This window comes from Osmia lignaria, chromosome 6, assembly GCF_051020975.1.
Source record: "Osmia lignaria lignaria isolate PbOS001 chromosome 6, iyOsmLign1, whole genome shotgun sequence".
NCBI lineage: Eukaryota > Metazoa > Arthropoda > Insecta > Hymenoptera > Megachilidae > Osmia > Osmia lignaria.
In genome coordinates, this window is record NC_135037.1 from 11,740,380 (window position 1) to 11,763,290 (window position 22,911).

General features: G+C 36.1%; 3 protein-coding genes across 13 annotated transcripts; all 3 read right to left on the reverse strand.

Moving 5' to 3' along the window:
* Positions 1–827: 827 nt before the first annotated feature.
* mask (multiple ankyrin repeats single KH domain) lies at positions 828–17,558 on the reverse strand. Of its 9 annotated transcripts, XM_034331706.2 has the most exons (29): positions 17,202–17,558; positions 14,262–14,412; positions 13,969–14,177; positions 13,374–13,521; positions 12,930–13,210; positions 12,563–12,848; positions 12,150–12,451; positions 11,850–12,065; positions 11,102–11,770; positions 10,876–11,035; positions 10,149–10,774; positions 9,752–10,009; positions 9,462–9,672; positions 8,948–9,385; positions 8,528–8,863; positions 8,176–8,367; positions 7,717–8,082; positions 7,463–7,617; positions 7,088–7,263; positions 6,856–6,988; positions 6,002–6,744; positions 5,610–5,924; positions 5,156–5,350; positions 4,871–5,018; positions 4,533–4,740; positions 3,449–4,437; positions 2,072–3,337; positions 1,765–1,953; positions 828–1,523 (listed from the first exon to the last, which is right to left on the reverse strand). In XM_034331706.2, the coding sequence occupies exons 1-29, from the start codon at positions 17,403–17,405 to the stop codon at positions 1,500–1,502; spliced, it is 9,594 nt and encodes a 3,197-aa protein (XP_034187597.2). In that variant the 5' UTR covers positions 17,406–17,558; the 3' UTR covers positions 828–1,499. The 9 variants fall into 9 exon arrangements, with proteins under 9 accessions (XP_034187597.2, XP_034187595.2, XP_076544743.1 ...); XM_034331704.2 differs by having other exon boundaries at positions 13,969–14,412; XM_076688628.1 differs by having other exon boundaries at positions 9,752–9,872; positions 9,909–10,009; positions 10,876–11,770; positions 13,969–14,412.
* A 459-nt stretch (positions 17,559–18,017) lies between these two features.
* beta-PheRS (phenylalanine--tRNA ligase beta subunit) lies at positions 18,018–21,163 on the reverse strand. 2 transcript variants are annotated; one of them, XM_034331720.2, is made up of 11 exons: positions 20,954–21,163; positions 20,745–20,800; positions 20,488–20,642; positions 20,191–20,260; positions 19,828–20,094; positions 19,575–19,754; positions 19,110–19,490; positions 18,940–19,020; positions 18,768–18,860; positions 18,412–18,691; positions 18,018–18,288 (listed from the first exon to the last, which is right to left on the reverse strand). In XM_034331720.2, the coding sequence occupies exons 1-11, from the start codon at positions 21,009–21,011 to the stop codon at positions 18,137–18,139; spliced, it is 1,773 nt and encodes a 590-aa protein (XP_034187611.2). In that variant the 5' UTR covers positions 21,012–21,163; the 3' UTR covers positions 18,018–18,136. The 2 variants fall into 2 exon arrangements, with proteins under 2 accessions (XP_034187611.2, XP_034187614.2); XM_034331723.2 differs by lacking the exon at positions 20,745–20,800 and having other exon boundaries at positions 20,954–21,106.
* Positions 21,164–21,536: 373 nt separating this feature from the next.
* Positions 21,537–22,652, reverse strand: cni (protein cornichon). 2 transcript variants are annotated; one of them, XM_034331729.2, is made up of 4 exons: positions 22,477–22,652; positions 22,149–22,217; positions 21,822–22,078; positions 21,537–21,702 (listed from the first exon to the last, which is right to left on the reverse strand). In XM_034331729.2, exons 1-4 carry the CDS (start codon positions 22,531–22,533, stop codon positions 21,678–21,680), a joined length of 408 nt encoding a protein of 135 aa, XP_034187620.1. In that variant the 5' UTR covers positions 22,534–22,652; the 3' UTR covers positions 21,537–21,677. The 2 variants fall into 2 exon arrangements, with proteins under 2 accessions (XP_034187620.1, XP_034187619.1); XM_034331728.2 differs by having other exon boundaries at positions 22,363–22,648.
* Positions 22,653–22,911: the final 259 nt, after the last annotated feature.

A 22,911-nucleotide genomic window follows, 5' to 3' on the forward strand; every position in this document is an offset into this window, starting at 1 on the left:
ACAATTCGTTGATCTAAATAGGATTCGATGTATGATTTCCATTGCATTCTTCCCCTCTCTCCCCTTGCTCTGTTATTTTCTTGTTCGTCTTTTACCGCTGCTCCTCTTGAGATTCTAACGCAAACATTTTCGTTCCTTGCATTTTTTTTCGTTGAACGCTTATTATTTATGTTAATGTTTTTATCATTGATGCGTTCAGTGCTTCGAATTAGTAAGCAGGAACCAAGAGAGGAATAACATATGTACATGATAAGCATAAAAAAAGCACAAGGAAATCTCGTACGTAGAGTAGTTGCACGTAATCAATATTCATAGCTACTATGTACCGTTTTTTCCTCTTCTCCATTGTGTCTTAATAAAAATGTATAAAAAAGATGAACAATTTGCAAAATTGGTTCTCTAACGAAAAGATGACCTACATATTTTTAAGACGACATAACGCGATGAAAAAGGAAAAGTTCGACGCCGAAAGAAATTGTAGTACAAGTAGGAAAACGGGGAGAAAGGGAACAACAGTTGTATGGTTTGTTTCTTTTGGTAAGCTGGAAGCAATTTCCTAATTTTGTTCCTTTATACGTTTATAATTTCCTTTAATATTTGATCCCCAAACACAGAAATAACGCTCTTTGATACGACAATAATAATATTATTATTGTTATTATTATCATTTAGTTAACATAATATGATGTATTTCATTCGGTTGTCCGCGTGGCAAATCTAAGCCTTTGTTTTTTTTCGCAACGCATACTTCCGACACGCGCATAGAGACGATTGAGAAACAAAGCTCTTTTTTTAAATTCGGTACACGAAATTGAAGGAACGAAAAAAAGAAAAAAAAATGATAATAGCATTCTAATTTCAGATGTACTATTAAAGGGTATGTGAAAGCCAAAGCAGACGTAATAATAATTGGTACGTGAATTTATCGCAACGATCGTATAAGACTCAAGTCCCGTATAAATTGGGCAAGTCGATCCGGCAAAAATGAAAATAAAAAGGGGAAGAAGTTTCGAAAATTGCCGTCGGCATTTCGCGTATCGAATCGATCGAAAACGATCCTGGAGTATACAAGTAGCATGGCCGAAGATAGATCGAAGACGATGAGAGAACACAAACGATAAAAATCCTTTGTTCCGTTTCGCTGTTACCGCCACCGGCGTTCTTCCTATTTTACTTTTTCCTTCTTCTCCTTTTCCTTCTTCTTCTCTTCTTCTTCTTCTTAAACTGTTTCGTGTCGTATCCGGTGATTATTTGTATTGCATAATTATACTAGATAATAGTATTAAGTTGTAGTAAGGATTTATCGTCTTATCATCTAGCATGACAAATCGAATCTGTGTTTGTAATGGATATAATTAGGATAGTAATGTAATTTAAGTGCCTAAAAACAATGCTTCGTCCTCCCGTTCCATCATCTATTTACTAATTCAAGTTCCAGGTCCTATTTTGCATCATCCGAGAAAGAAAACGAAGTTGTCTTCACAAAAATTTCTCTCTTTCTAATGAGCCCATTTATTCCATGCCTGTAATCAGATTGTTCGTATACAATGTAAATATAAAACATAAATAGAACGAATAAACGGGGTACGTTACGAGTAAATACATATAAAATATAAATGAATTATTGCAATAGAGATAAAAGAGAGGAAAACGGTGAAGACTGACTACTCTTAAATACACATTGAACATACTGAAAATTATACTCTTATCTTTTTCCGTTTCCCGTCTTTTTCTATTTTATCGATTAATCAATACATTGCATACCGCGTGTTGTTTATCTTGTACGGCATCTGGTATTCCCCATGCTGGTGCATCCATTTTGTTTACTTCGTTAGGAGGAATTTCTGTTAGAGCAGGAGTTCCAAATTGACCAGGTAATAAAGTTAATCCAGGCATCAGTGAGAGGGCTGCAGCGCTACCATTTGGGAACGGTTGTTGAGTATCCACATGACCCTATGTAAATATAATACTCTTTATTATTAAGCGACAATACTTTGTTGTACTGAAAGAAGAGAAAGAAGAGAAAGAAGGGAAACAGTAAAAAATGAATTGTCATTAAAAATTGGTATACCTGAAAGGAGGATTCCATCATTTGATGAAGTTCGGCATCAACATTGGATATACGATTGTAAGTTGGGTTGGATCGAAACATCTGATGCCTATCTATTCCCGGAGCCAAATTTGCCCAAGATCCAACAAGTTTTTCGTTATTCAACATCCAATTAATGGAATCAGCGTCGCCACCAGGTCCCATTCCTGCGGTCGCGTAATTTTTCCATGCTCTTTCGGTGCCGATCGGTCGTGGTACTTTTCGATCCTCTATCTTTAATGGATTCATTTCTTGAGCCACCTGTGCCGGCGAAGAGGGCGATATAGCCGGCGAACCACCATTCTCTAAACTGGTGATCAAGTCGATGCTACCAGGTTGTGCGGTCATGTTCGCCAAATGATTCGAGAAGCCAATTTGACCGATCATGGGGTCTTGATGAGGCGGCGGATAATTATTGTGCGGCGGAGCGAATGGCCAACGAGTTTGCCCGTTCGTCGAGATTCCGGTATTGGGAGTGGCGCGGGATGGTGGTTGATACTTTCCTAGAGGAAAGTTTCCGAGCATCGCTAAATTATTGGACTGGATCGCGGATGGAGGAGGTGGCGGTACCGTGGCAAACATATTCGGATGTATTCCCGCAGCCGAACCCGCGTTGAACATTGTTACTTGAGGTTTACTGTTCAAGTGTAAAGAACTAGAGAAATCGGGCGCCCTCGGATTTAATCTAGACATACTGACAGTGGTATTCACCGAAGCAGATGGCGCTGCTATTGTTTGGGTGAAGTTCTGCATATGAGGATGGAAAGGTAGAAGAGGATGAGCCTGTGCCGCTTCGTTCGGTACCATCTTCAATAAGCTTGAGTTTACGTTTGGGTGCTCGTAAGCAACGTTATTCCCTTTGAACAAACCTACGTCCAACGTTCCTTGCGAGCTCGACGCTGCAATCACGTGCGCTTGATGGGTGCTCGCGTTACGAGATGTTAACTCCCCTTGAAATACTGGCCTGTTGTATTGTGTTCCCATAGCTGCGCTCATTTCGATACTTTGTTGCGGAATCACTGGTCGAGCGACCGCCAAACTACCGGGTGGCTTGTTCGACAAAGGATGTTCGTTGTAATTTCCAGAAGATTGAAACTGTGGCGGTTGAATGGGATTGTGGCCAGTATTCGAGGAGCCGCCACTTCCTATGTTAGACGCGTTTGCGTTGGTCGTATTGTTGTTCGATTTACTCGAGACAGGAGAGCACATTGTTGTTCCTCGATATCCAGGAGCTTTCGAAGCATCCACCTGCACGATAAAAATTCTTATTTACAACAACTTTAAATCATTAACCTAATCCTCCTGATTCTTTCGCGTCTGTAGAAACAATATAAATAAAATAGTAAATTTGATACTAGCCTGAGGGGGAACGCTGTCGATGAATTTGGACGAGGATGAGCCAGATGTATTTACGGATACTCCGCCACCAGCTACAGTAGCAAAATTCATACCCTTTTGAGACTCATTTTCTCGACCACCCCACATTGATTGCTGGGTGACTTTTGTAAAGGTATCATTGAACAATGAATATTCCAGAGGTGTATTATTTGTTTGTTGCTGCTGCTGCTGTTGCTGTTGCTGTTGCTGTTGCTGCTGCTGCTGCTGTTGTTGTTGTTGCTGCTGTTGCTGTTGCTGTTGCTGCTGATGTTCTTGAATTGTTGGGGCGATAGGTGTCGTACTACGAACTTGTTGCTGTTGCGCTTGTTGTTGTTGTTGCTGGTGCTGATGCTGGTGCTGCTGCTGCTGTTGCTGGTGTTGTTGATGATGCTGCTGCTGCTGCTGCTGCTGTTGTTGTTGTTGCTGCTGTAACTGTTGACACTGCGATACTACCGGTGGTGACGGGCTGACACGAACTGTCGCGTTCGAACAAGTCGAGGTAATAGAATTTTCCGGGCAATATGCTGCTACACCGGTGCTCGTTGTTGACGATACAGCGGTATTAGATCCAGGGGAATAAGTAGACTTTCCAGAATAATGAGAGACCATAGTTGGCGGGGCAGACAAAGTAGGCAGTGGTCGGCAGTGTTTCGGCGATGTACTGACTATAGACTGTTGAGACGAAGTCTGAGCCATTGCTGCAGCCGTGGCTGACATGACAGTGACAGTATTCGCTTGCAATGATTTTTGCTTGTTTACCGTTGTATGAGTGGACTGCATTACGGTGGTAGATGTATGCGTCGAGGCAGTGATTTCGGATAATTTCGCCGCAAATGTTTGGGTGGTACTTGTCGTCACGATTTTCGTGGCTCGACCAGCGGTCATAATTGCACTCGTATACGACATTGTTGTTTTCGTGTTCGACGATGAAGAAGCCATCTGAGCAGCTACAGCTTGGGCTCGTTTCTCAGCTGTATGCGTAGAAAAAAAATCGAATTTCGTTCAGTCGAGATACTTTTTCTACACGATATTCCACGATCGCGTAATAAAAATAATAATACGTTACCTGCGGCTACGAGCCTTGGTGCTGTTGCACGTGGCAAGGGTGTTGGAAATGCTCCAGCGAGTTTTATGGCGGACGATGACCGGAGTGGAATCAACTGATTCACCGTCGAAACTCCCGGTGTATAACTAGATTTATTGATTTGCGTACTATTGGAACTGGACATTAGACTAGATGGTTTACTTACAGCACCCAGTTTTGCTTTACTCGACTAAAATTGAAACACGTTAGCGTTAGTTAGTTAGTCAGTCAGTCAATTAGCGAATGTATTAAATTATTACTACTTGGATTATTACACCGTACGTAATAAGGATAACAAGTGAAATAATGTGCGATCTTACAGCTACGGTAGAGACGGTTTTATCCCAAGAGGAAGTTGTAACAACTGTAAGCTTTGATTTTGGAAGCATCTGCAATATGTCAACGTCCGGATCCTTGATCAGTGCGGCTATTAATGTATGGGCCTGCTTTGTTGCATCCGATGACCCTCTGAAAATAATCGTTCACATATCTCGTTCGTTTCGTTTTTTTTTTTTTTTTTTTTTTTTTTTTTCCTTTTAAAAACTTTTTAACTTTTTAACGTTTAATAAAAATAACAACGATACTTAAGGTGCAAGCATACGTACTTTATTGTAATAATTCGTTCGCCTTGACACTTGCTTTGCTTTTCGACTTCAATGTGTGCTCCTGTTGCACCTCTAATGGCATTTATATTGCTCCCACCTCTTCCAATAACTCGACTGATAGCATTTGGTGGAACGGAAACTTTTTTCGAACGGAATGGTGAATTCATGAATCTCCCCGAATCGTCAGACTGTCCCCTGTTTCATAAATGTAACTATGTACGTACGTACCTATGCATCTATGCATGCAATGGATGTATGTATATATGTATGTATGTTTTTGTGTGTGCCTCTACGTTTGCTTTTTTCTTTTTGGATTTTATTTCTTTTCTGTTTCTTACTTATTATTTCGATATGAAATATTCATTTTCATTTTCATTTTCACGATTAAATGCTACTAATTTGGTAAGGAAGAAAAATAAATGAAAATGAAAGAAGATAAAATGATGTTTCTTACTTTCGTACAACTTCTTTCCAACCTTCCTCACGCTTGCCTCCTTGCTTAGGACTAGTCGTATTGTTTGACTTCGTGGAAGTATTCAATGCGTCTCCGTCGTACTGATTACTATAAGCCTTTTTGCCCTTACCAGGCATATACGTTTCATTCCCAGTCGCCTCAAAATCTTCTCTATCGGCAGGATGTCGCGACGATTCGAATACCAGCTGACCTTTTAATTTACGTTCACTACAGTTCACGGTCGAGGATCTGGTAGTTGTCGTAGTGGACGCTATGGACACAGACACTGGGCCCGTACTGTTAATCATACTTCTTCTGAAAAGTATAATCATCGAAGAAACTAAACAATGTTCTCAAGTACACTCGCTACACGAATCAATATTTAAACTTACTTGTCGGATGAATTATTTTGAGACTTTGTCGGCGTGATGGAATTTTGGGATAAAGTAGCAGTTTGTGTGATAACGGACTTTGGAGATCTTTGCGGAGAAGTATCTTTCTCGTTAGTAGCAGGACTGTTGGTCTTCTTTTTCTTTTTATCTTTCTTTTTCTCTCTAGCTTTAACATCGTTGCTGCTACAACTGCCTTGGCTGTTCGCATCGATACCGCTATCACCTTCCTCTCTGTCAGGATCTTCCGGGCTTCTGTTAACCGGTGACGGCATACTGTCCATTCTTTCGCAACCGTCGCCAGTTTCATGTTCGCTATCATCCACTCTATCGCACTCCTCGTCTCCGGATTTCTTTCCACTTTCCTCTTTGTCCTCGTAATTTGTTTCATTCTTCTTGTATTCTTCGTGCAATTTACGTTTCTCTTCTTTTTTCTCTAGTTTCTTTTTCTTTTTTCGCTCCCGTCTACGAGCGGCCGCCGCTTTTTTCGATTCTTCCCTTGTCTTTTCCATATCGAGTTCCTCCAGCAATATTGTCGCGTTTTTATTCGCTTTCGCCGCTTGAGTCTCTTTTGCTGCTCGAATCACTTTTACACACTCCTGACATTTCTCTAACAATTCTTTATCGCTTACGGTAGCTATATACCTTGTCATTTCCTGATCACTTGGAAACTGAGTAACATGATTTACCATCCATTTAACTACTTTTATATGTCCTTTACGAAAAGCAGCCATTAAACAGGAAACCTGTAACGTAATGCGCCGGGAAACACCCGATAATATAACAAAATGTAATATAACAAACTAAAAAGTTGATCGACTTTCGTTAATCTAACTTTATAATGTTTCTATGTATACCTTGCGATTATCCTGAGAATCTATGTCCGCACCAGCATGATACAACAAATCAACAACATTCAAATGTCCACCGTTTGCTGCTAACCACAATGGACTATTTCCCTTTTTATTCTTCACTTCGACTTGAGTTCCCCTATTAAATTTATAAATATGCTTTAGAATGCTACTAGAATGATGCGAAGAGAAGAAGGGTCAACAAGGAGAGAGAAAAAACGAAATGAACCATCTTTACCTTGACAACAATAGTTCTACGAAACGACAGTGTCCTTTATCAGCAGCAATGGTAAGGGCAGTATCGCGAGACGATGGAACAGGAGTAGCATTAACATCTGCTCCCTTAGTAAGTAAGACACGTCCAACTTCTACGTATCCTCCACTAGCTGCTTCCATTAATGGTGTTAAGCCAGTCTGTGGATAATATTTACTCGTTTTATATTTTCATCGTATTTTATCAACAAGTTGAAACGTGTAAAATCCTTAAACGGACAGCTATTCGTCGATACCTTTTTATCGTATATCAAGCATTAAATATTAAATATTAAATATTAAATATTAAATAAAACAATTCATGAAAATAAACTTATAATGGAAAGGAAAAAACACATACCTTTGCTCGATGTTCTACATTAGCTTTACGATCGAGAAGAAGACTAACAACCTCGTGTCTGCCTTGAAAACACGCCAACGTTAACGCGGTATTACGATTAGTTTCTATTTGAGCGTTTATGTCACTACCCATATCCAACAATAATTTCACCGCAGCTATAATTAAAATTTAATTAAAATTTCGAATATCATTTAAAATATATAATACTTTAAAATACAGTTTATTGAAAAATAAGAGATTTATGATAAACGTACCAACATGACCATTCATAGCGGCAAGCATGAGAGGAGAAATACCTAATTTCGAACCAGTTCGAGAATTAATTTCAGCACCATGACTAAGAAGAAGCTTTATTATATTAACGTATCCACCGGACGCAGCAAGGCTTAAAGGTGTGTAATCGGAAACATTGCGATGTTCTTTGTTAGCACCCCGATTAAGCAGAAGATCTACCACTTCGTATCTACCACCGCTACAGGCGAGAGATAATGGCGTATCCTTAGTACGTTCGGATTGAGCCTCTATATCGGCCCCATGATTCAGAAGAATTTCTACCACTTTGTGATGACCCGCCGTTGCTGCTAAAATAAGTGGAGTAAACCCCTTTTTATCCCTATGCTCTGAAAAAAAAATTAACCGACCAGTTAATATTAATAATTTAAAGTCTGAAAATGAAATGTACGCTTAGATGTACTTAAGTTTATATATCGTACCTATATCTGCGCCACGACTTAATAAGAGTTCAACAAGTTCTTCGTGTCCACCAGCGCATGCCAATGTTAGAGCTGTATCGTGATTACTATCCGTTTCGGAATCCACATCCATGCAAGAAAATGGTGCAGGTGGTACTTGACTAGTTGTATAACCACCAACAGTTGGGACACCTGTAGTGTATTGACCAGCAACTAAATAATGAAACTTAGTTGTACAATTGTTGAATAAAAATTGTTGGATTACTATAATTATTCATTTTCAAAAATTATATCTTTTTCTCTATCGCCTACTGCGAATTCTTGGAAAAGAACGACGCATAAACACACTCGAATTGCACCAGAAATCCCTCACCTGTTGTTGGATCCAATTGATAATTTTGAGTGGGAAAATTAGGAGTTTGCTGTTGTGTATTGGCAGTTTGTTGTTGCTGACACGATGGTTGTTGCGGCAAAAGAGGATATCTTCCTTTTTTTCCTTTACCGGTAGTTGGAGCTGTATAAACTTGCTTCTTATCCGAAGCAACAATGGTTGCCGCAGTTGTTGTTGCTGGTGCTTGAGTTTGAGTAGCAACTTGAACTTGATTGGTGCTACATGTTGTCGATTGACCGTAACCATTCGGTTGATGAGGTATATTATCTATTATTCCTGTCGCTTCGGTTACAGTAGGTAAAGCTTGCGTGGGAAATGCTGATAGCAAAGGAAGGTGTTCATTTCAATGAAAACTGTACCATCTTGTTAATTAATTTGAATGTTTGCAATCGTAAAACTTACTTATTTCTGAAGATTGGAGTAATAATTGTGGCTGAAAATGACATCGAAGACCCTGAAGATATCCTTCTTGATAGACTGTTAATGCATCTTTAAACGGTTGATTTTGTAGGGGTTGTGTACCGGTTAACTGTAAACCCGCTGATATGTCTGCTTGTATTTGAACACCAGCACTAGTTACTTGAAGAGAAGGCAAAGTTGGTAACGAAACAGACGGTACCGATGACACCGGATTAGTAAAATATTCTTGAGAAGTATAAGGACTGGCTGCCTGTTGAACTATTTGAGTGGTTTGCAAATTTTGTAGTTGCTGCACTTGGTGCTGCTGTTGCTGCTGCTGCTGTTGTTGTTGTTGTTGTTGTTGTTGTTGCAATTGCTGAGGATCCTTACCAGCCGACACTTCTAATCTTTTCAATTCAAGTTTCTCTTGATCTTCTGTCGCTATTTAATCAAATAATATTAGACAATAAAATTAATGAATAATCAACAAACAAAAGAATATTGTTTAAATATTTACCATCGACGGTATCGTCGAAACTAATTGATCGAAATATTTCAAAAGCATCGTCTAAAGGAATATGTGTGCCATCTTCCAATTTGATGACGCTTTCACTAGTACAAAGCGCCTTTGCTTTTTGAGCAGCAGCAACAAAAGGACAAGCTCCATCTCGGTGTAATCTTGCTAATTCAGGATCTGTTTGCTCAGTAAGATTTTGTTGAGTCGCTTGCTGCACATATACATATATATTTAATTTATATGTACGTAATTGATGTTTGTATATAATACTTTTCAAGTGCAATAATTACTTGGTCGTGAAGGTGATGAGCATGTGTAGGGTGGAGATGCGACATTAATTGAGTAGGCATGAGTAGATTATTTCCATTAGCAGTTACTACTCCAGGTTGTTGTTGCTGCTGCTGCTGCTGCTGCTGCTGCTGCTGCTGCTGCTGCTGCTGCTGTTGTTGTTGTTGTTGTTGTGACTGTGATTGCTGCAGTTGTAATTGTTGCGACTGCTGCTGCTGTTGTTGTTGAGTCTGCGATTGTTGTTGCTGTTGCTGCTGCACCTAGTTACATTATTAGGAACGTGTTACGTATATATGTTGTGTGTGTGTGCGTGTGTGTGTGTGTGCGTGGGTTAGTTATCACAAGTAATAACAATAAAAGGTATAAAACTCTACATGTATTTATTTATTAAGAACAAACCTGTACTTGATCCAATTGTAATTGTAATTGTTGATTGAGTTGTTGCAGCTGATGTACCTGTTGAACTTGGTAAGTATGTTGTCGTTGTTTCTGCTGATACTGCTGTTGAAGACCAGCCATCAAGGTTGCCTGTTGCTGCTGCTGCTGCTGTTGTTGTTGTTGTTGTTGCTGCTGCTGCTGCTGTTGCTGCAACTTTCCGCCTATTACACCGGACGAAGCTTTTCGAATATTTTTACCCTCCTTCTTGGAAACAGGTTTCGCTTTCGGACGATCACTTATAGCGGTATTTTGGCTAACATCGCTACTCGCAGTAATAGGCTGAGAAATAGCCATAACAGTAGGAGGTGTGGATATGCTTGGTGGACTCGGCGTGGTTGTCGAAGACACGTTTGAGGTGACAAGCGGAATAGACGACGTGACAGGTATCGTTGCAACAGAAAGAGAAGGAGAAGTAGGAAAAGTGTTTGTTGCCGGAAAAGTTTCCGATATAGACGGAACTAAAGATAACTGAGCTTCTTGTGCAATTCGTTTCCCTCTGAGAAATGCATTATACAGTGATATTGCTTGACTGGTGCCTTGATGAGTCAATGAATTCCCAGACATACCACTCGTACTGCAAACTAAACCTTTCGATTGAAAATATTATCATTAGAAACATTCAATGCAACAACATTATTACGAAAAGTCAAAAAGACCGAAAATTAAAAAAAAAATCATTATGCAATACCTGGTGATAACGTTTCTGATTCACTAGAATCTTCTGGTTGTTGTTGTTGTTGATGTTGTTGTTGTTGTTGTTGCTGTTGTTGTCGTTGAGTCACAACAGAATTTCTTAGACCGGAGAAATAATCCTCCGGACCGTTCATTTGAAGCTCTCTTTCTACCCTCTGCAACATTTTTAACTCAATAAATTGACAGAACTCTTTGATTTGAATTAACCAATAAACACTTACTTGAATGTCCTCAAGAATCCTTTTCTTTCGACTTTCGGAGATATTTAACCCTGGTGTTGGGGCTGGAGCAGGGCTAAGACTTATATTAGGTTCTGAAAGGTTGGTAAATCCTCCACTACCTTTGTCCAAAATATTAGTATCGTCCTTAGTTGTTACAACAGATTCTCCTGCGGGTTGAGAACGAACTTGTTGCGCCTCGGCAGAAGTAAGGCTCATATCGGGCATTATGGTTACGGATCGATTTTTTCTTAACAATGATTTTTGCGTATTATGTTTGGGTTGCAGATTCTGCACTTGTGGTTGTTCTGCAGCATGTTGTTGTTGTTGATGCGACTGGGGTTGTGTAGGGGTATGTTGTTGATGAGGCGGGACATGTTGTTGATGAGTTACATGCTGCTGCTGCTGCTGCTGCTGCTGCTGCTGCTGTTGTGATTGCTGCGGTTGCTGCTGCTGTTGTTGCTGCTGCTGTTGTTGCTGCTGCTGTTGATGCGATTGCTGCTGCTGCTGCTGCTGCTGTTGTTGTTGTTGTTGTTGTTGAGGAAGCAACATAGGCGTAGGGGCTGTGTTATGTGGTGTACTCATCATAATACTGTGAGGATAATCTAGCAGAAGTTGAACTACACTGGTATGTCCACCTTTAGCAGCTTCTATCAGCATAGTAGAATTATCCTGTAACGAGAATTGAACAGTAGCAAGGTGAAAAAATTCGACGAAAGAATCATTAAAACGAAAATTTCGTGCAACACACCTTCAGTTTATGAAATGGATTTGCAGACTGTGCGAGCAAAAGCTCTACAACTGTGAGATGACCACCAGCGCAAGCCAGTGAAAGAGGTGTATGATCGTTGTTTGTTGTTTGTCTATTAACATCTGCACGTTTTGATATAAGAAACTGAACTGTACAGAGATGACCGGCCCTACATGCCTTCATTAATGGTGTTCTTCCTCCTTCCGATTCGTGCTCCTATATAGAATAAAAGAAAGAAAAATACATAAACACACACGTATAAAGAGTAGTTTTTAGAGTTTTTATCGATAAAAGGCGTACCAAATCGGCACCAAATTGAAGCAGGAGATCCACAACATCGGTATGACCATTTTCACAAGCATACGTTAACGCAGTATCTCCTGTTTGCGTTTGAGCGTGAACATCTGCCGCAGATTCAAGTAAATAACGGACGAGATCTAAATGACCCTCTTGAGCGGCTTCCATCAAAGGAGTAGATGCACCCAATTCGATATCGGCTCCCGCTTTAATCAAAAAATCAGCAACTTCCAAAAAGCCACCGCAACAGGCTAAAGTAAGGGCTGTTTCTTGCGTTTCCTCTGTTTGGGCATTGATGTTCGCTCCTACATCAAAATGCATAAATATGTATACATTATTATCCCAACTATTTGAATAATTACATTTTAATAAATATACGACGTACAGAAATAAATAAGTAATATCGATGTTTGTACCTTGACTTAAAAGTAAAGCAACCATTTCCTCGTGACCCTCGCGTGCCGCTTCCATCAATGGTGTATAACCTTCGTCATTTACTTCTTCAATATTAGCGCCTCGCTCGATCAAAAGCATGGCAAGGTCAACATGACCCCCACAAGCGGCTAAAGTTAATGGAGATTCAAAACTATCTGTTGGCATATTTACTTGGGCACCCGAATCTAACAACAAACGAGCTACTTCCACATGGCCGTCCATCGATGCTTCCATCAGGGCAGTGTGCATTTCGTCGGTTTTGTGCTCCTACCAAATCAAAAGTTACCTTACATTTATCTTTCAATAAAACAGCTGAGGGATAAAGGTAAGCGCAGCATTATAAGTTACCTGATCTGCACCAGCTTCTAATAAGAATCGAACCATTTCCAAATGTCCTTTGTAACAGGCTAATGTTAACGCAGATTCTTTAAATTCATTGGAATGAGTATTAATTCCAGCGCCATGTTCTAGTAAAATTTTAGCTACCGCAACATGACCAGCACTAGCTGCTTCCATTAAAGGTGTATGACCATTCTCGTTGTGATCTTCTATGTTCGCGCCTGCTTCTACCAATACTCGCACTACCTCGTCGTGACCACCCGCAGAACCATATATAAGGGGCGTGTTACCTAAACACACGTAAAGCTTGATTTATCCATTACACTTCTACGATTCACAGTTCATACATTTCATTTAAATACCATACACGCTACCGAGATTGTCAAACATAATATCAGTGATGATACAACATATTCTACTTGCATTTTAAAGGAATTTAATTACATTTCATACCTGAAGTCGATTGAGCATTAACATCAGCTCCATGAGCAATAAGCAAGCTCACAACATCTACGTGTCCCGCGCTGGCAGCTTCCATTAAAGGGGTACAATCCCCTTTGATGCCTCGATCTTCTACGTTAGCATTCATTGCTAAAAGTACCTAATTCATAAAACAAGATAATTACAAAGCGAAACAAATTTTACTCTGTTAAATTGTTAAAAATTATCTTTGACAGCAGAGGACAATTATATACTTTATTTTACTTTTACAAAACGAAAGAATATAATAATTGAAGTATAAATAAAGAAAACAATGTCTTATTTACATTTTAATTACTTTGAATATTGTTTATTGTCCCATGGTGATAAAATAATTTCCTATACCTTTCCGCATATACTAATTGTATTTTTTTCTTATCTTTTTTCCCCTTCAATAATGACGATGAAAATATATAACATTTTGTTTTACATTTTAAAAATATGAATACAAGAATAATGTGTGCACACTTTTTTTCTTTTTTTTTCTTTTTTTTTTTTTTCTTATTCTTTTTTTCTTCCCTATTTATAAATGTTAAGAGCATACAAAAGTGTCGAATAAGATTCACACCTGAGCAAGTTCGTAATAACCAGCAGAGCAAGCGAGAGAGAGTAAACTCTCTCCCTCCTCAGTAGTTTCGTTAACACTCCGTCCTTCGGTTAATAATTTCTTAACAGTACCAACGTCGCCGTCACTGCAAGCCTCTACAAGAGAGCGCTTTTCGTTTTGTGTGCGTGGATTGTCGCTGCGCATACGAGTTAATGCAGCTGCTGCTTCATCTAATGCACAAGAAACACTGGATGTTAAGCGACGGAGCACTTCGTGATCAGCCAAGTGCTTCCCATCGCCTGATGACAACTTGCCAATACCAGCTGCTTCCAATAAAGCTTCTAATCGTGCCTGAGTTTCAGGATCCACAGATCTTTCAGGATCTTCAGAAGTTAATAGAAACTTAGATGACTCTAAATGATGACCTTCGTCTAATTCGACCTGATCAATCGCAAAACACTCCACCTATAACAGAATAACATTTCTTCTACTAAAATTACATCTTAAATGGATGATTTATATATAATACTCTACGCTTTGATAAACGTATTTTTTTATTTGACAAAGTATATATAATATACAATAAAATAATTGGTTCAGCTAATTTGTTTCCATACGCAACATATGTTGGTAGAACACACGAGTATTTGCCTCTGATTTTACATGTATAAATCTCAATAGATACAGGATTTAAAACTTTTTATATTTTATATTTTACATTTTGTTGATCCTACACATTGAAAATAACACGCACAGAAATAAAATATAACTTTTCCTTTTATCTTTGTGGAAAATATATAGAAATATCGTAAACTTCATCTAAAAAAAGATGTTAAATTGTTTTTATTTAATGATACAAACGTTTGAATAGAATAAGATAACCTTGTACTCGATCAATATAGATTTACATTAAAAGTTTCACAAAGGAAAAGAAAAGACACAGATTTTGCTAATTAAGGTTATTGTATAATGTTCAAACAAAAGGAAATAAAGATAATAAGAAAAAAACTGTGTTAAATAGTTATTGTTAATAAAATATTAGTTAAAATCGTGAAAAGAATTAAAAATAGGTAAATTAAAACTGTATGAGTAGCAAAGTGAAAAAAATAGGGTGAAGGATGTCTTTATAGTATGTTCTAAATTTACAATTACAGACTTTTAACTGTTTGTAAAAGCAAGTTAAGATTTTTACTTAATCTAAATCATCGTACGTACATCTCGCGTAGAGGTCATATCCTCTTGCGCGATGAGTGGAAACCGATGAGACATAAACGTAAATCAGAAGAGAGGTGAAAGTATCCTATCTTTCCTAAGCGATTAAAACCGCCTGCCAGTGAACACAGACATAAGAACAATGTGCAGCCATTCCAAGGAGGATGAAACTGACACTTCCTTGGTATACTCTGTGTGCGTACCTACGCGTTCCGTTTGTTTTATCGAATCTACAACGCGAAAGAAAATTCGTCGCGTATTCACCGATCGTGTGAGCACGTCGCACCAACCAATGTAATTGTCTGTACCAAAAAAAAATCACAAAAAAAAGAACTCCGTGTAACCGTTGTTAGTAGAATATAGAATAATATGGTGGCTCTGCTCTCCACAATTTCCACGCCACGACCACGAGCGACACAGGAGAGCCAAGCCAACCGGCAGAAACAGAGGCAAGGATAAAGCAGAAATCTCGTTGACAGTAGCACAGAATGAGTTAGCTGTTACAGTAAAGGTAGAAATACACCTATGGACGTATAGAAAAGAAGATAAAGACGATCGAGCAGAGAAGAAGGCAGGATCACGAACTCGCACGAATACACGAGAAACGCGGCCGAAGAGAACTCCGCTGGGTGGCGCACAACGTAGTGCAAGCGGACGTAAAATAGCCACACACATACACAAATGTGTTATATAGGAAGAGGCAACACGCGAGAGCTCGCGCGGACGAATGTGCTGCATGCCAGTTTACTAGTGCACTGAGAAAAGTATACGTACGTATACGACGCGTATGCATGTGTATATGTAAAATATATATGTGTATATATATATATAAAACGCCTACTTGTATAAATATATACACAAACGTACACGTGCGTGCGCACGCGCTTGATTATGCAGTGCAGCTAACCCAAGTACTTTAACCAACATTTTCTACGTAGACGTACGTATGGATGTATGTACCACCGTAAAACTATGAAATACAACAAATCCTACATCAATCTTTTTCTTCCTTCCTCCCTGCTTTCCTTTCTTTCTTTAAAGGTATCTTCTACCTTGAATACCTTGAATACCTTGAATTTATTTGATAACCAAAAAACATCAATCGATCGATGATTTTTTTAAATGATTCAAATCAAACCCTAATAAGATTAGTGTCATTGAAGAATCGAGGAAAGTACGTTCAACAAAAAGTATGAGGATATTTTGTATAGTTGGATCACGCGCAGCAAACAATATACTAGTATTTTATCAACTGTTAAACTCATATATTCCAATTATATAACGTTCTTGACAAATTCCCTTTTCGTTCTTGTTCCCTTTGTTTCTTGTAAGGTATCCGTGTAAAATTCGTTTCATTTCGTAGCGATTAAATAGATGATTAGTTGGTTGTTATCAACATCTTATGTTCGAAGTCGAATTTGAACTTCTTAAAAAGACAAACGAATTTTGTTTTAGTTTGTATCTTGTATATCAGTTTTGCTTACCCTGAATAAGTTTTTCTTTTCCTTTTCATTTTTTTTGTATTATAATTATTGTTTACCCATTACCGAACACACATTCCATTATAATGTCATATCATTTGTATCGAAAAACAATTTCTCTGTCGTTTATAAGAAACTGTATAAATTAACAGGAAAACAAAACTACTTTAATTTAGATACTGTCACCGTATCTATTTTGCAATAAAATTACATTAAACAAATATGCAATGAAATTAGAAAATGTCAAATAAGATTAACATCGATTCGAATAGATTTCGTGAAAAGGTGACGTGTGCGTACGCGCACGCACCACCATGACGTATTCATACATATATACAAATATATACACGAGAGGAGACAAATAAAAGTGAGCCAATATGTAAGAAAGAAGAACAAGAAGTTGGGAGGGGGACGGTGACTGGACGAACGACAGAAGCGGCGACGAGTTCATGCGTGTGCGTGCATGGTGCATATGCGTGCGTACATGCGTGCGCTCAACTTCTCATCGCACCAATATCTTATTCACAACGTGGCATGTTTCTTTTTTTTCATTTCGTTTACCTCTGAAACACTGTCTTCTTCGCTCTCCGACGAGTCTGCCATAAAGCGTGGCTGCAGTTCAGAGAAGGTCTCGGTCTCTGACTTCGTTGGACTGGAGTTCGAAGACTGGGGAGTTGACGACGTCTTTCCAATGTCGTGGTGAATGTTTGCTGATTTCTCGTGCTTCTGACTATCCGAGGTCGTTCCTTGTGCTACATTCTGCATCTTTACCTTCCAGATGAATCATATGATACTAAAGTATCGTTTCCGTGTCGTAAAACACACACAGAACACTTGCTTTTCGATAATAATCTCGAGCACGATCGCCGTCATTCACGTAAGCTAACACCCGCCATTTCTACTATGGCTGACGGTAAGACTCCCGGATGCCTCTTCAACCATCTATATGATTTCATACGATTCGATGTGCCATCTTTCGTTTTCCGTGGCGGGTACTTTCAATTTATTCTTGTACAGTTATGAGTTTTCCATTCCTAGCTAAGGTATACAATGTAATTCATCTTTCTTTCGTTTCTACTCGTTCATTCCTTTTTTTAATCATCTGATAATATACATACATATACATAGGTACACTTTTACCTTTAAAAACAACAATACAAAATATGTTACTGATTGATAAAGTATACCTTTGAAAATTTAACGCTATTAAATATGGGAAAAAAGTTCCAAAGAGACGACAACGAAAACTACTTAAATATGTAATATCATTTTTAAACTTCGGAAATATCTTAATTTATATTTTTTTTTAAATATGTATATATAAATAGGGTTTAGGATAATTCAATTAAGCAAAATGAAATGAAGTATAATTTTATCGTGTTTAACATGATCTTTGTGCTTTTTATATACATTGTATTGTAAAAGCTGTTTATATTTTTATTAATCTATTACATAAAATTAATGAGATAAATAGAAAGTACTTTATCGTGTATATTTTATAAAAATGGTTCAATATTAATTTCTAATACAGAACAGGGTGTATTTAGATCAAATTTTGATAGCACATCTGGATGCAAAACACCCATTTTTCCTATTACCTTGCTGTAACATAATATTTCCGCACAACGACGAGGAAAGAAAATCGGATCTGAAAAAATGATACAGAATAAAGAAAAGATACTATTATATTTTAAGTAACTAAACAGTTCGTATTCTTCTGTGTTGACGTATAATTTTTCTAATAAAATCACAAAATCACAGGATACTTTACCGTCGGCATTACGAAGGTAATATCCATTATCACTTTTGTTAGAATTCCATGGTACTTCTAGTACTTGTAATATCCTATCCAGTAAACCATGTATTGTTTCAAAACCATCCGATTTATTGCAGTACACTGCACACAAACGTCGATTATTTCGTGCCCCAACTTCTACAATATTATCCTTTAATATTACATCGGATACTTCAAACAATTTAAGAGGAAGCGGCATTTTTTTATTTGCAGCTAATGTTTTTAATAAACCTGGTAACAAAGTAGTACGTGCAACCTGTAAAATCATTCAAAAAAGATACCGATATTGTTCCTCGAATAAAATATATAAATACATATATATGTATGTATACCTGAAATTCTAATGTTTTTGGATTTGATATGTACACTGCGGGTACATTTTTTAGTTTATGACCTAATTTATCCGATATATCTTCGCACGAACACTACAAAACAAATAAATCGATTTAGTTATTGATTACTTCACGCAATCAACAAAATTATATTGTCAATACTTTTACATACCAATGAGAAAGTTAAGGCTTCTGTAAATCCAGCACAAGCTAATTCTATACGCAGCTGATCGGATAATTTGTTTAGTGGAAACTAAGTTTAAAATACAAGATAAAAATATTATAACCAAATTTTAATTTAAAATTTTTAAAATTTAAACAATCGGTGATATTTGTTCTTACCTCTTCTGCAATTGTAGATAAATATGGAATAGTTTTTTTAATGTTATTATATCCATACGCTATAGCAATATCTTCGTAAATATCACATGCATGTATCACATCGTGTCTAGTAGGAGGCACTTCAACGTCTAATTTATTATTTCTTTTAACAAATGTCTTCAACGACATTCGAGAAAGTAATTCCGCTATTTCTTCTGGTGTTTGTTTTATACCGATATATTCTATTGCTTTTTTACAATCAATTTCCTCAATACGATAGTTAAATTCCGGATAATGGTATATTTTCTTGTTAGGATATACAATTTCTACTGTCTCTACCGTGTATTTTATTTTACAATATCGACTAAAAGCACAAACTATAGTATCCAATACTATCTTTGCCTGTCGATTTTTTAAATTTCAGTTTTACTTATTTTTTCTTCTTTTTCTTTTCTTATCTAGTAAATAAACTGCTGTTACACGTACCTTTGTAAGATCTGTAGCAGTACATTCGATCAATACATTTTTAGTATCGAGTGTAATTTTTGAATGATCTCCGTTAATAATTGGTGGGAGAGATAAAATAATCCCATTGCTATCCTCTATTACAGGATAAACTGGGCTGTTTTTTATGATGTGCAAATATTGTTTTAACTGTGCATGATTCTGTAAAATAATTGTTAATATAAAATTTCGTTTAAAATAAATATACAGTATATTAGAATCGAAATACACCTACAGCATACAAATTCATAATTGCTTCTCCTGTGTACTCCTTGTCTTGATTCAGAGGTTTAAAAGAAATATCGCTTGGTGATTTCGCATCATATAAAAATGGTCCCTTAACGGTATCCAGATCGTGAGTACCAATGGATACTAAACTTCGCTTTCTACCTATATTTTGATGTAATTTGTCTTGCAGATCAATGAAGCTATTATAGGAATCTTTTGTAAATTTAATATCGCGTAAAACAGCTGCAACAATATGTCCTCTTATTTTTAAACACTGAAATACAAACATATTGTTCTCGAATGTTATATATTTTAACTTCTTTTACTGTCATAATCAACTTTAATTTTAGTGCTTATTTAAATTATATACCTGCTCTGACATAATGATTTTTTGTGGGCCAGTACTTGGTGATATTGCTGTGTATTTTGGTATATCTAGCCTATGTTAGAAAATATTAAAATATATATATAAATATTATACAAATTCTATAAAGTTGAATTTAATCAATCACTGTACTATGTCCTGTCATTGTATTATCAAGAATCAGTTAAAGATTAATAACTTACTGAATATATAATTAATAGCCATTTAAAAAGAACTTATAATAATTATTTATGAACATGGATTTATATAAATGCATATATGACATAATTAATATATACGTACTTATTTAAGAATATAAGAAGTCCAATACTTAAACCCTCTAAACATAATAAATCATATCTATTTGCTGGGATATCAATTTTATAGATAACTTCCTCTGACATCTCTGTATTTTCAACTAAACCTTGTTCCTTTATTATTGTTTGCTTCTCTGTTGTCTAAACATTAAGATTTAACATTATTTATACATATTAAACTAAATAATAAAATAATTTATATTAATGATTTATGTTGCATAACATTAACTCATAATATCATACCACTTCATCCAATTCTAGACCAAATTTGAAACACAAATCTTGGAACTCCTCATCCGCTAAAATTATATTACAATAGATTAAAAAAAAAAAATCCTGGAACTTGAAAAAACTATCTACTAATTGGAATTAATTAAAAAACTGAATTAATGTTATTTAAACATGTTTAATTATAAAGCAATTAAAATTTTCATTGAATAATCTTAACTTACAATACGTTTTATTCAGGACTATGAATAATAAATCACGTTTAATACTAATAGTTGGCATTTTTACGTAATAAATATTATCGTCTTTAACACAACAATATTCTATATAAATGCGAATTGCTACATAAAGAAGTACTTTACGTGTTTTCAGAAAACATTGTATTTATTGGCAATAAGAATTGAGGTTAAAATCGATTCAACATGACACGTATGCATATATATATATATATATAGTATATATATACGTTAGTTAGTACAACCGCACACAGGGACGACTTTTCTCGGTTAAGGAGAAAATTAGGGGAAGGAGCTTCCCACTATTCGTCTAATCCACTTTTGCTTCAAGTTTGACGTCAGATAATTTGATGTGAAGAAAAATGATTATAGAAATTAAAGGCTATTTATTGAATGAGTTTAAATTAAATCTTAATAATACAATTTTTATTAAAAAATATATATGTACATATCTGTGGGTGTATGTAAGTACATGTGTGTGTGTGTGTATATATATATATATATATATATATATTAACTATTATAAATAGTTATGTTGTAATAACTTACAATAAAATAGAAAAGATTGGTATCCAAACATTAAGCTTTATTTTTAAAAATCTTAACATTTTAACATATTAAATATCCTTCCGCTTATTCATAGACACTGACTTTATACATATTAAAAAAAAAATGCAGAAAGTTATTGAAAACACAATAAGGAATACCTTTTTCAATGAATTAATGAACTGATCATACTGAAACAAAACAGAAATTCATAAAATTTGTTTTGAAACATTAGTGATTATAAACATTACTTTTAATGTGAAATTTAATATAAAAATATATCAAGATACATAAATTTTTTAAAACTTACCCGTATAAATAATAAAAAAATGATAAAAGGTAAAATGCTAGTTTAATCCATCCTTCTCTTTGGTGAATCATTAGAACCTGAGCATTCATTATACTTGTAGGATCATAAAGACCTGGTTTAGACATAACAGGTCTATGAAAATATTGCCATAAATGATACGCTATTAATGGAACATTTAAAAGTAATGAAAACCACTGTCCACTTATTAAAAATAATATGTTAATTAAAATGTGCAATCCATATTCTGGAATAACCAGCTGAAATATTAATATAAATGTCATTATGAATTTTAAATAATTAAGGTTATAGAAACATTTGTAGTCTCACCGGATTTAAACTGTTACATTGTTCGATGGGATTTTTATAACCAGTCTTTAATTCATCGAACGCAATAACCTGAAAAATTTAACGTCGTTAATTATGAACTACTATATAAATTAAAAACACTATGGTTCGAAATAATTTGCAATGACCATTCATATTGACGTTTTTAGTTAATATTTTGTGTCAAAAATAGTCATCATTTGTGAATGACACGTACATGAAATATTGCAAAGAATATTAAAAAAGCATCTACAATTAAAGCCACGATGTACGAAAAAGCAGCCAAACTGAACGCCATTGTAAATATAACTGTTTGCAGGTACATACATACAATACCGAGTGATTTAATGAATTCGAACTGCAGTGATTTACGACTTGGGAATATCATTTTCAGTACACGTGTTAACTAAGAAATTATTATTGTTTCATATTTTTTTCTTATTTTTATTATTTTTTTTATTTTCATGAGGCAGGGAAGGGGTTCATTGATGAGATAAAATTTTTCAACCATGATTCCTATACGTATGTACATATATTATAAATACTCAATACATACAGTCACTGCCTGTGTAAACTCGCCATATTCAAGACGAACTAATGATTACGCGTTATGGTTCCTTTACACTGAAATAATTATATTTTCATTAACTAATGATGTCATAAATGATATGTTAATGTTCTGTATAGAATAGATCATTATGAATAGAAAAGCGATCAATCGTCACATAAATTGTTCATAAATTAACATATTAACATACAATCTATA

Bases quoted from the DNA above. Each gene is read 5' to 3' on its own strand.
- mask (XM_076688625.1), bottom strand. From the start codon at position 17,405: ATGCAGAATGTAGCACAAGGAACGACCTCGGATAGTCAGAAGCACGAG. The intron at 13,522-13,968 runs GTGTGAATCTTA...TTTATGAATTAG, and splicing joins GTTATTACGAACTTGCTCAG to GTACTTTTAGCAATGAATGC. The intron at 7,618-7,716 runs GTACGTTTATCA...TTTTAATTATAG, and splicing joins CGCTATGAATGGTCATGTTG to CTGCGGTGAAATTATTGTTG.
- beta-PheRS (XM_034331720.2), bottom strand. From the start codon at position 21,011: ATGCCAACTATTAGTATTAAACGTGATTTATTATTCATAGTCCTGAAT. The intron at 18,692-18,767 runs GTATACATACAT...ATGATTTTACAG, and splicing joins CAAAAACATTAGAATTTCAG to GTTGCACGTACTACTTTGTT. The intron at 18,289-18,411 runs GTAAAGTATCCT...TCATTTTTTCAG, and splicing joins TTACCTTCGTAATGCCGACG to ATCCGATTTTCTTTCCTCGT.
- cni (XM_034331728.2), bottom strand. From the start codon at position 22,533: ATGATATTCCCAAGTCGTAAATCACTGCAGTTCGAATTCATTAAATCA. The intron at 22,218-22,362 runs GTACGTGTCATT...TAAATTTTTCAG, and splicing joins TATTCTTTGCAATATTTCAT to GTTATTGCGTTCGATGAATT. The intron at 22,079-22,148 runs GTGAGACTACAA...TTAATATTTCAG, and splicing joins AATGTAACAGTTTAAATCCG to CTGGTTATTCCAGAATATGG.